This window comes from Simochromis diagramma, unplaced genomic scaffold, assembly GCF_900408965.1.
Source record: "Simochromis diagramma unplaced genomic scaffold, fSimDia1.1 OVJJ01000487.1, whole genome shotgun sequence".
In the NCBI taxonomy this organism is placed as follows: Eukaryota; Metazoa; Chordata; class Actinopteri; order Cichliformes; family Cichlidae; genus Simochromis; species Simochromis diagramma.
The window spans coordinates 4,696,162-4,709,349 of NW_024387305.1; the positions used below are offsets into that span (position 1 = coordinate 4,696,162).

At 39.5% G+C, this 13,188-nt stretch overlaps 1 protein-coding gene across 1 annotated transcript; it reads right to left on the reverse strand.

The window, feature by feature from the left end:
- Positions 1–888: 888 nt before the first annotated feature.
- LOC120716796 (ADP-ribosylation factor-binding protein GGA1-like) lies at positions 889–11,631 on the reverse strand. Its single transcript, XM_040004419.1, has 17 exons — positions 11,522–11,631; positions 10,763–10,847; positions 9,257–9,332; positions 9,052–9,150; positions 8,653–8,776; positions 7,551–7,651; positions 7,180–7,260; positions 6,553–6,690; positions 6,361–6,442; positions 6,165–6,275; positions 5,900–6,043; positions 4,886–4,929; positions 4,482–4,672; positions 4,107–4,378; positions 3,828–3,997; positions 3,534–3,644; positions 889–2,774 (listed from the first exon to the last, which is right to left on the reverse strand). The coding sequence occupies exons 1-17, from the start codon at positions 11,568–11,570 to the stop codon at positions 2,664–2,666; spliced, it is 1,989 nt and encodes a 662-aa protein (XP_039860353.1). The 5' UTR covers positions 11,571–11,631; the 3' UTR covers positions 889–2,663.
- Positions 11,632–13,188: the final 1,557 nt, after the last annotated feature.

Genomic DNA, 13,188 nt, shown 5'->3' on the forward strand with positions numbered 1-13,188 from the left:
ACTTCCCTGTTAAGATGACCTTCACTACATTATTGTAGTACATTCTCAGGATTATGCACGTTTTCTTTTTTTTTTTTGATCAGTAAATGCATATTGGTGGGGATGGAAGTTGACTTCTGTTTACAGTTGGTGCACAAAATTATGACTAACATGGACATGGGTTACAAGGAATGTGCTACATGCAGTTTTTTTTGTAGAAAATGGTTTCTAGAAACTTCAGCCTAGTATTTATATCTGAAACAGGTTTGGTAAAGGGGGAATCCGCTCTGATCTACTTATAACCATACCACAAATTGCTCTCTCGGTTTTAGCATTTACTTATTCCTTTTTGTTGAAAACGTGCAATTAGCTGTGGCAATAATAACAAATCTTAGCTGGCCTATTAATACCCAAACCTAGCAGTTCTCAAAAGTCTGACAAAGCCACAGCATGTGGAGCATGGATGAGCCTAATAAGACTTACAGTTGTGAACTCTAGTTTTTACAGAGTGTGCCACAAAAAGTAGAATATCGACTTAATTTATTAAATTTGTTTCGAGTGGAAAGCCTCCTCCACACCTACATGTCAGTAGTAGTAGCAGAAGGGTGCCAGTTTAGCTCAGTGGGTCAGCAGCCAGCCATATGCTGCATAACCAGAGTGCAGCGGCCTGTGTTCAAGTCTTCTTCTCTTTGGCCCCACTTTCCTATCTGCCTTCACTGGTAAAGACAAAAAATTATCTAAAAAAACAAAAACAAACTATGTTTGATACCGTTATGGCAGTCCTGCTTGTCCTTAGTATTTTTATAATGCAAATCTGAATGGAATCAAATCAGTTTCAGCGTTTTTCACACCAACTACCCGTAATTGATGAAATCTACCTTATTGACAAACTGCTAGAGCATCAAAACCTGGAGTGTTTACCTTTATTATTGCTTTCTTCCGTTTAATCCCAGATGTTAGCAGTAAAACTGCCTGTAGATAAATTAAAACATCAGATTTATAACATAGAACCATCTTAAAAAGGGAAAATTGCACAGTTTAACATGGGTCAATTTATCAAATTAAATTTAATACATGTACAGCGGAATCAATATTACACAGTGAGTGATTTCTTAAATTGCCTCTTAACAGACTGTGCTCCAATCAACTCAACAGCCGTGGTTATCAGGATAATCCCATGAATTCACTTTTGTGTGTCATTTGTTTCACAAAGTCTTTCCCGGTAAGTATATGAACAAATGAAAACAAAGATCAGATCAGCCATTTGTATACATATGTACAAAAGGGAAAAAAAGAAAAGGTTTCATCTCAGGCACACGGCAGAATCAAACCAGATGCCAGTGACGTCACCTCAAGACCGGGTCAATCTTTGGGTCAACCAACCATATAAAGGCATAAAAAAAACGAAAGGACCATGTAGTGTACACGGGAATGATTTCATTTGCCAAATTTAGACACAATAAGTGCATGTAAGATTAACTCAAAATCCTGAGTGTAACATAAGGTGATAAAGTGTCCCAATCTTTTAATAACACAAAAGTGCAGATATTTTTAGAGGCAGCGATTTCATTTGTGGGCCTTTTGACGCAACAGGAGAAAAAGCACCGCTGTAAATAATCTTAAAAAGCAAAAAAGTAAACAATAGCCGGTTCAGTTTCAGGGTCCTGGTATTCTCCATGCTGGCTCACAAATCCGAACTTATTGGTCCAGCTGAACAAAGCAAAGCTTTCCTTCGAGTTTTCAGTCACACCTGTGCTTTTCCTACTACGACCCGCTAACACTGCTGCTATGAAAACAGGCGCATTCTCACAGCTTTGACACCCACACCAACCATATGTAATACCTCCAAATACATTAAAACTCAGACTATTCTTTAAAAGGAAAAAAAAATAAATCACATTCCAATTCATCATTGAATTAGTTACTGCATCATTACAGATCATTATCTTCATACGCTAAACAGCTCTACCCCTTGGCTCAAATGGAAAACGTCTTCGGTGGTGTCATAAGTGGGAGATGAACGTTTGTCTTATTTTCCTCTTCAAGTTTTCATTTAAACTGGAGGCGGTTTGCTAACGCGTTGCACCAAAGCTGTGCTAAATTCCATCATTTGATAAGAAATGAATAAGAAAACAAAGAATATTCTAAATCCCAAAATGTTTTCTGGCTTTTGGTAAGATTGTTTAAAAACCTCACTTGAAACATTCAGCTGACCTAAGTGAGTATGAAGTGACAGATCTGCCATGAACGCTCAAACATCTGCTGAAATGCAGTCTCCGATCGAACATCTCCTTTAACATAAATGTCAGATATGAGCTGTTATTACATGTTAACACTTTGCAGTATGTATACTGGACAAATGCACACATTCAATTTTTAAAACATGTTTTACCAAAAGCCGCTGCACTGAATCATGTCGGCTTTATGTCGCTGCGCTGGACTGATTGTTGGACAGGAAAAGAAAAGCGATCAGCAACACCGCTCGGGAAACATGGATATGATCAAAAAAGGACAAAAAGGCTGTGAACCAAGGCACGCGGTGGAAGCTGGTTCCCGCAACTGCTTCCAGAGTTTGAAACCACTGAAGCGTAAAGGTCTCCGGGCCTCAGTCAGCATTGAGGGAAAGCTTCAACCTAAATGTAAAGGAAGCAGCAGATCACATGACAGGATACTGGTCCTTCACACTAAAGGTTTCCCCAAGTGTTTGGAGGTGGGAACTGGTCGACGTCACCAGATTCATCGTGAGATTTGTCCCCCAGGTTGAAAGTTAGTTTGTACCGCAAACGGACTTTCTCCTGTGACGACACAAAAGCAAACAGGTTAACTCATCAGTGATATACAGTTTCACTCCTATCACTGTTCTTTGCTGCATTTGCACTTTTAGTATACAATCATCAACATTTCTCCTTAAAAAGGCATAGTTTATTTTGATCAGATACAGAAGGTGAGCAATATACTGCTGCAAGGAAGGTAAAAAAGAAATATATATATTTTAGCCACCTAAACACAATGTCAATTAAAGTGTTCCAGTTTTATTTACAGTATTTTCACAGCTCCAGACAAACACCAATTAAGCACAGGGAAGTTCTCTTTAAAGCCACCAGCCTCCTTTAATAACAGTAATTTTACCTGAGAGAACGTGGCAATTGCTGCATTCATCGGTTTGTTTGCGACTTGTGTTTTAAAACGTTAAACAGTAACCCGTGCTCTGAGATAAATGTACATTTTTTGCCAAAAGAGTCTGCCTTTAGAGGAAATAACTGCTTTAGTGTCGTGTTGCAAATGAAAGCTATCAAATTAAATGAAATTATAGCAAATTAAAGCAGTGAAAAATATTCTCAGTACACATAAAGAAACGACACAAGCTTTGCTTCTGTGACAGTAGTCCTGCCTGCTACCTCGAACTGTGGAGGGGCATGCTGACTGATCTACTGTAGATAAAACACTGACGAGTAACTGGTAAATGTATAAAATGAATAAAATGCATATTCTGACCAGAGGCGATCTCAAGCAAAGTGCAGTGTATAAACAAGGCGGTTGAAGACGTAGATTACCTTGTGAGGGTTCGCTAGCAGTAAAACCTGTGTGATGGCAGCTGGAGACAAGATGGGATTGAAGGCGGGCAGCTCAGTACTGGAGGGAGGCTGAAGCTTGACTTTCATCACCTAGATAATGTACACCCATTGACACATTAAAACCTACATGTTTTCCAGCTGGCTAAAACAACAAAAGCTCTCAAATTAATAACAGAGATTGACTTAATCTCAACAAAGAAGAATTTCTGGATCAAAAGCATGAGACATGGCCATTGCTACCATCAGTACGAATTTCAGGAAACAGGAACCTACTCTGGGCACAGCTGCCTGGAAGCGGATGTTGGTAACGGGAATAGGAGCTGAAGACAGCATGGAGATGATCACCACCAGCACGTCAGGTCGTGATGGAGGGCAGTCGCGGGCAAAGGTGAACAAAACCCGGAGACTGTGCTTATCAAATACAGTGACTGGTAACACGGTGCCTGAAATAGATTGAAAGAAATCAAAAGAAAGGATTTCAATTTATGTTACCTCCATATTAGCTCACAAAACCTTTCATGACTAAGGCTAACTTTTTGTTCCAGTGCTTACTAGGTTTGATGATTTCCAGAGGCACAGTAACATCAGCTAGAGAGATGCTGTCGTAAGTGTCAGCAGTAGGTAATGAGGCTTTGTCAGTAACTGTGAGTGTAAGATTGGAGAGCAGCACAGCATCAGACTGCTCTGAATGGATGACGGAACTGGCCCCAGGAGCAGTAGCAGAACTAGAGGTGGAGGTGGAAGTCGCAGCAGGTGTGGGCTTTGAGCTGGATTTAGCCTGGAGATCTCGTAAAGGGACTCTTGATTGAGGCTGCAGCTTATCCCTACATGAAAAAGAACAAGGACACATGTTATATGGCAGCTCTGTGCATGTCAAATTCCAACAACAGCACGTTACACTACAAAGGTGATGACAAAAGCGCTTACCATTTGACCTGCTGGCTCTCTGGAGGCAGAGACTGCTGCAGCAGTGCCTTTCCCAACAGGTCCAGCTCTTCCATGGCTTTAGGAGGAGCAGTAGCCCCCTCTACTGGTGGAGCCCGTGGTTTCTGAACTACAGCTGGTAGCAACACTGAAGCTGGTGCAGATTGAGTAGATACCTCTGTTATATCTGATGACTGAGAGAGAAAAACAGAGTTATTTTAGTGTAAAAGGAGATGAAGATGGCATAAAAACAGAAAATTAAACCAGTGGCAGGAATCCACTGTGTAAGATCTTACATGCTATGATTTATTTAGAACCACAGCTGGGTAACAGTAAAGTAAGTTTAAGATTTTAAACATGTCACACAATTTTACTGTGAGCATATTAAGTATCATCTTACTTCGCACCTGAAAAGTGTTCTGAGAGTCACCGTTTTCGGTTACATTCAGTCCTGAGAGAACAGACAACAAAAGTTAGATTACATCCAATTTAAGGTCATTTTTTTTGGAATCACTGAAGCCTTTTTAAAGGAAAAACAAAGAGCGCACACACTGTATACAGACACAGTCACTGCAACTGAAGACACGCACACAAGGTATGTCCACACTACCCTGCTTTATCATCCTTTTTGTGTTACGTGTAATATAATATACTAAGTAAGAGACTTGGTGCAGAAAGAAGTCAGATCACATATAATGTGCTCTAACTAGAGTCACGCCCTGTTGAACATTGATGAATTTTATGAATCGAAAATGGTGAAATCAATCTTTTACATACACTACAGTCTTATACTGTACTAAGGGAAAGAGACTAGACTTGTGATCTGGCCAGCAACACATTTCTTTTCCGCTAGGTATTAGATCACATTAAAGTGTATAATTTTGTTCAAAATTTATTACAGAACATTGCATTTTATCACAGGTGACTTTTCTCATCTGTTTTTGTAGTCTTAAATGAAACTGTAGGATTGTCCTCCTTATAAAGGAGAAAGGAGCAGAAATGCATGATTCTTATTTAAAAAAAAGTCTACTTGAAAACAGCCCAATGACCTCTGCTCTGCAGCACTTGGCATGTCAAGTGACGTGACTTTCTAACATTGGCTGTAGCCATTATTCACGTTAAATGCAGAAAAACTTGACTCAAATAATGAAAAAAAAGTTCCAATTGTGCTGCCTAAAAACTAAATGAGCGCTAACAAAAATCTAAAAACTTTATGTTTCACTCTTTCGTATTTTCCTTAATTATGTCTATACACAGGTGTCTCTGGAAAATGAGGTCAGGATCACAGAGGAGGTCTGTCTCTGCAGGATGCTGCGCTTGAATCAGTGGAAAATAAGGCAGAATTGTGCTGAGCAGACTGGGAATGTGCTTCCTGGCTTTCTAACTTTTTGCTCACAAACCACATGATTTTTCCTGCTTACCAAGTGACATGAGCTCATCATCCAAGAGGCTCAAGCCCATATTCTGAGTCAGAAGTTGCAGGCTGGAGGAGTCTGTGTTAGACGGTGCGGTGTTGGCTGATATGTTAAGGCCTGTCAGATCCACAAGTGCTGAGCTACTATTGCCTGATTTGGAAAGAAAATACTCATTTGTGACTCAGAAACTGAGGGAGAATTAGGGTAAACTCAAATAGATGGTAAATAAGACTTTATTGCAATCTTCAGCTGTGACTTTGAAGGCACACACCTGGTTGTAAAGACGAGTTTATGACATCTTTAGACACATCCTCTCCCTTTACGAGCTGTCGGTACTGATTAATGACCTGCGTCAAACTGTCATTGGCCTGCAAGATATCCGCTGTAAGCAGAAAACTAATCAGTAAGACAAAAATTTTACCCTTTGAGGCCTAATTTTTATCTGTTTGTATAGGTAACAATCTTACCTAAAGCTTCATCATTGTCCTCAGTGTCACTCGCTAATCGGAATAGGGTAGGCCTCATCTTCTCACAGCGATTGTAGAGATCCTGCAATAAAAAATACATCATGAAACCCTAAAATCACACACCCGCTGAGCAGTACCAGTGGGAGCACGAGACCTGCAGCAGCTCTTTTTAATGTGCTGCGTCCTACAAACCTTAATGAGCTCCTGGTTGCTCTGGGAACAGCTCTCCTTATTGTAGCCCTCCAGCAGCTGGCTCAGCAGGCTGACGCTCTCCTTCACCTCCTGGATGGCATTCACTCGCTTCGACACTTTCTCCACTCGTTTTTGGTCCTAACGAAACGTTCGGTGAGATCACACAGTGCCCAAGATCAAAAGAAACTTTTGCAGACCTTAATTTTTTCACTCAATCAGGCCATGAAGGACAGATGTAATGATAATAAATAACATCTTATAGCTCACGACTAATATTTAATGCCACAAAATATGAAAGTAAAGCAAGTGCACATTTTAAAACCCTATAATTAAGTCATTTAATAATGAATTTAAGTTTTATTTCACCAAAATTCATGCGTGGCATCTGATTGACTGTCATTAATCTTGATCAGTGGGAAGTATTAGTTTTTTATTACTCTGCACAGTCATTCTCAATAATTTATTAAAACATTTAAGCCTTGATGTTTGATCATTTCACTAAAGCCATAAATATTAAATGAATACACCATCTCCATAAAAGCTGAAGAAGACCGAGTCAAACAAAGGGACGTGTATGTGAGAGCACATGTTGTAAACCTCACGCAGCAAACAAAGCTGATGACTCACCTCTTGGACCATTTCCTTAATGAGCTTGTTTGCTGCTCTTAAATCTTCAGGGTGAGTGCTATTCAACAAGCGGGACAGCGTCTATAAAAACAGGATGAGACAGAAGCAGGAGAGGAAAGGAAAGAGGAAGAGAATTCTTTAAACTGCTGCTCCCCCAGTTTTTCCCAGGAGTTCAACTTTACATCATTTGATGGGAAACAAACTCGTGATGATTCTGTTGGAACAAAGCCCATCCTAGGACAGAAAATGAATGACGGATTTGTTTCTAAAACCTGAAATGTCAACTCGTTGGTGCAGGAATACACATCCATGATTTCACAAGTCTATCGAATGTGATTGGTGCGTCCTGATTACTTGTGTAATATATACACCTTGGATTTCTCCTCATCTTCAAAGATGGCACTTTTGGCTCTGGGTGGAGGGGGTGGGAGGGGCTTGTCAACGGGAAGCACAGGATCCTGCTTGACAATGCCTGGAAAAAACAAGAACACTCATTAACCTTGGAAAAATACAACATCTATTGAGAGGGCCACCTGCGTTTTAAATATCGGTTCTATTTCTAAATCACAGATAAAGAATCGCGGTCACCTTGACCTCTGTTTCAACTACGATGCCTGTGATACTACTGCTTTAATACTCTACACCCATTAAATAATTTTAAATGAGTCTTCAAATATAAAAAAAAACTACAAAAAACAAGTTTGATGCTAATATAATCCAGGAACTTATGACAGCTGTTGGAGGGGAAAGTCTGTTTCTGCAATCAGACTGGGTTCAGATGACCATGACTAAGGACATCAGTCTCATGCTTGTGCTAGAAAGGAGAACTGACACATTCTCCCTACTAATCAAAAAGAATGGGGAACCAAAAAATACATTAACACTAAAAAAGGGGGGAACTAAAAACATCCATAAAACATGTACGATGAACTAATGTGCAACCATGGAGAACAATAGACTGTTAAAGGGGGCCTATTATTTTTCATTCTTCAAACAGGTGGAGTAGCCCTGTCCTCTACCTTTAGGCCCACCTTCCCTTCAAACTTTTTCTGGTATTCCACACGTCAGAAACCAAAAGAATCCATCGACCCACAAGCCACATTTTTTTTAACATGATTAAAACTAGAATTAAAGTCAAATAAAAGTCAGAATCATAAGAAAACACTTATTTGTTCTCAAGAAAAGGATCTTTAATTCAGCCTAATTTTACTCTTTGCAATCTGCAGTTTGAGAAACACTGCACCTTTTTCCTGACTGGCTGCCTCTCACAAACAAAAGGCCTGAACAGCAGACAGGAAGGGCTGCTGTGACAACCATTATTAAAGACATCTGTGTCACCAACATCATACAGCATCAAGACAAGAAAAATGTGGCTGAATCTGAGCTTTCACATAAGTTCATTATTTTAAACTTTGTAGAAGTCATTTGTCTTGATGGTTACACATAAAACTCTAAAACACCAGGAGAGCTCACCCTGTTTTTTCAGCATCTGATATGCTTCCAATATCTTGGTCTCATCTGGGAGTCTCACCGTCCAGCTGTAAATCATCTCTAAGACCTTCTTCTTCACTGCCTCTGGAGCTCGGGCTCCTAAATACTACAGAGAGAGGGGGAATGGGTATTAACTACTGCTAAAGAAAAACAGGGTTCAGAAGGGTCAGAAGAAAGTAATTATTTGGTACAAGATTTAACATTAAAACCTTATCCAGGCTGTGTTTTCAAACAAACTGTAAACTAAATACAGCTCAATCTTTTGTGAGATTCATCAAATAGCTGTCATTTTCAGTAGTTATACTAAACTATAAAAACCTTCTCATGGATCTTTGGTTACAGCCAAACTGGTGAGGCAAAACATAGAACAACAGTCGTTACCTTTGGTGAAACCACTTTGATTAGCTCATTGAGAAAGCGAAACTTCCCCACTTCACTATGAAATCGCTTTCCACAGTTCTTCATGCACGTCTCAAGAACCTGTGTTCAAAGGTTGTTGGTTTTACATTTGCACAGACATGCAGAGTTTAACATGACATCCTACAGACCTTTGCACTTGTTGATGCTGTGTGCAGGACGATCTTACCGTTAGCGCTTGCATCGCCTCCCACTCCTGAGGAGACTGAATTTTATGTGCCAGAAGTCTGGTTGCAAGCTGAGGCCTGAGAAAACAAACAAAAAGGTTTCACTACAGTGACAGACTTAGGAGGTTGTACAACACCTTAATTTAAATTTTTAGTGATATACTAATTATAAAACTCTGGTTTTAAACACTACCAATTTTTTGAACCAACATCTGCCACTGGCATCAGCAAATTTACAGTACTGTGGAAATCTCTTGAGCCACCTCGTGTCTTTACATTTTTCTTCCAAGGAGGAAAATTTCAGTGTAATTTTTTTTAAAAGTGATCTTGAGCAGTTCTTCTTCAGGCTTTCTAAAGGTCTTTCTTTGGACATTCGGCTGCTTTTTCATTCATTTTCAGTTCAGTCCTCATACCTGAATATTTTCAGGGATGTTTTTTGTCACTTTATACTGACTTGTGAATTCATGCATTAAAAAGGCACCCGACTCAGGGAATAAGCCATTCTTAAGGAAAGGAAACAAACAGAAAAGGCTGAGGTATGCCAAATCACACAAGAACTGGACTGAAAAGCCTGTGACAACAGAGAGCAATGAATCCAAATGTAAAAGTTTTGGTTCAAATCAATACATAGACGGTCAGGACAGCAGTACAACAGTGAGTGTTTACAGGGATCTATAATACGCAGTGGAGGCTTTGTCATGGTTTGGGGCTGCATTTATAGATCTTGTAATTATGAACACAGAAAACTATTGTCAGATTTTTATCCAACACACAGTACAATCTGGAAAGCATCTGATCAACAGTATGCCAATAATCCCAACACACTGCTAATGCAGTAAAAGCCTTCCTGGATAAAAAGAGAAAAAACAAACCCAAAAAACACACATACTATGGAAAACTATCATGGAATAGTCTGCCCAGATGCCAGACCTCAACATTATTGATGCAACGTGGGATTATCTTTACAGGGAACATCCAAAGAAGAGGCATTGAATGTTCTTCAAAAAGCATGGAGAGCTGTTCCTGATAACTAAAGAAGAGCAACAGTATCTCTCTTCTTTAGTCATCAAGCCTGTATAGAAGAATAAAGGTGGTCACTTTCAACCACGTTGGAATTCTACAAACTTTGTTTTTTTTTCCTCTTGTATATTGCATTTCCATTTATTTCTGCATATTTTAATAACTCCCTACACCCGCTTCCCATTTTCCTGCCAAATATAAAGAAATTAGGGGTGGCTCAAGACTTCCGAAGTGCTCCAAGTAAAATTATTTAAAGTCAATATAGACATTTCACCATTAAATCCCTGCATCCCTAAAATTAATTAAAAATGTCACATACAAGCAAACTGTTAAAAAAATGCATCACAATCCTTTAAATCAATACTACTCTAAAAAACTGAAAGCAAAGGGACACAAGTTGTCAGGATGATAATGTCAACCGCTGGTACACCACGTTAGTCTCCATTTCAGTGTGAAATTGTGAAACAAATGAATCATCATCGACTCACCCTTCCGGTTCATTTTCGAGCTGATCACAGAATCCCTTTATTGAGTCCCAGTCAATTTCCTTATTCAGAGGATTGGTGGCCTTATCTGTGTAAAATTGAAAACAAACAAACATATCCTCAACTTGCTTTAAATGCTTGGCGTGTTTTTGAATTTCAGACCTGAAAACTGGGACAGAACCACTTTAAATCGGATTGTTATTTGTAGATCTGTGAAGGCAGTCAAACCTGTCGCTTTACACCTGACTCTGTGCAGCAGCTGTGGCCTGTGAGCGTGTGCAATATGTAAATCAGCTCTCTTGCTTGGAGCAGATGAAGAGGGTGGCTCGCTTTTGGAGACGTGTGTCAGATTATAGCCCAGGTTTGACAGGTTTCCTGCTAAACTTGGTCCTCAAGGAAACAACCAGAAGCTAACTAGTTGCTTGATTTTTAGCCTTCAGCTGAGCGTTACTGACACCTTTAAATTTAAATGTCACCTTTCTGTAGTATCACTGAGCTAAAGCGGACAACAGTAAACTACCTTTAAACTCATAATGAAGCAACTATGAAACCGTATATAACTGTTAGAGTTTGTTCCTCATCGCCAGCTGCACTTTTTAATTTAATGGCTTTCGCTGACTCCTCTCTGCTCCCGGGGGAGGAAGCTATAAGCGTCAGCGAAAAATTCACAATGACTAAATATGTCGATGTACCTCAGGGGCATTTCGGTTATCTATCCACGTTCAAAACCTAATCGAGTATTGTAATAAATTGCTAACTTACTGATGCGAGACTGCAGACTGGCCTCATCTGGAGGCGCCGCCGCCGCCATCTTTCGGGAATTCTAAACAAGAAGCAAGCTATCGCGAGACTTTTGTAACATATCGCGCGAATAGCGAAACATTTCAAGGGCTTTGAGAAGATCTCATCAAACAGCGGTGGGAAAGATACTACAGCTCAGCTGAACTCAGATCATTAACAACTAATTTTATTATTGGCGATTAATAAAGTTTTCTGATTCTGGTGGTGAAAAAACATGTGCCAAACACAAATCCATTTATCTAATTGACTGTGATAACAATTTCATATTTTCATATTCTTTTCCCTACACAGGTTCTCTTAGGTATATTACTGGTAGCATTATAAAGTGTTGATATGCATGAATACTTTCTTCGTTTCTGATGAAATTCTACCAGAGTCTGTGTTAATGACGGGGCTGGGGGGGATTAGTCCTGTACAAAGAGGTCAACACGGCCCCACAAATGAACTGTATACTAATAAGCTTTGACAACTATAAGTAAAATTAAGTCAAAATCAGTGAAATATTAATGAAATATTTTAAAAATGCTACATTTGTACCCACATTTCAGTAACAATAAAGCTCAAATTTAGTGCATCGGCAGTGACAGATATAACTAGACTGACTGAGTACATTGGGGCTCAATGGCTGATGGAGACTGACACATATCCCAGTGATTTTAGAGAAGATCCATCTATGCAAGTCAGTGTCTGGTATTGACTTGGGATCACTACTTGGTCATTGGGTCTCCAGCTGGCCGTGTCTGCAACCGAATATAATCCAGGCTTTAGCTTTCAAATTTCGAAGTCAAATTCTTGGTTTAACCTTAAAAGCTTTGAATGGCAAAATAAGCTTGTATATGGGAAATGGAATATCAACCAAAAAAACAAAAAAAAAACCCAACAACAAACCCCTCATTACAAAAACGTTATAAATTGATTTGCATGTCATTGAGTGAAATAAGTATTTGATCAAAAGATGATTTTATATTTGGTGGAGAAACCCTTGTTGGGGTGCACAGCAGTAAGACGTTTCTTAAAGTTAGTCACCAGGTTTGCACAAATCTCAGGAGTGATTTTGGCACACTCCTATTTACAGACTGTCTTGAAATCCTTTAGGTTTCTTGGCTTTCAATTGGCAACTTGAAGCTTCAGCTCCTTCTACAAATTTTCCATAACACTGTAGTCTGTAGACTGGCTAGGCCACTCCATCACCTCAGTATGCTTCTTCTTTAACCATCCTTTTGTTGCCTTGGTGCTCTATTATGACCCACGTGGACATATGTTTATCTCCAGTTGACTGGACACAGCTGATCTGTTTGAGCCAGAATTCTGGCAGGACTGTGGAGTTTCAAATCCTTAACTCACTCAATTCATTACATTGATTAAATGTGTTTTCTGGATTTTTGGTTGATGTTCTGTAATTTTCCATTGAAATTAAACTACAATAGAATATAGACACTGTTCATTTCTTTGTAAATAAGAAAGCTTACAACAAATTTAGGGGCTCAAATAGCTATTTCCCCCACTGTAGGAGGCAGCAACCCTGTATTATACAAGTTACCTGAGGAGGGCAGCAATGCGGGGATGATGCATGTCTCCGTCGACTCCAATACAAGAAGAAGACAGCAGCCCCTGAATGGGTGTAGCAC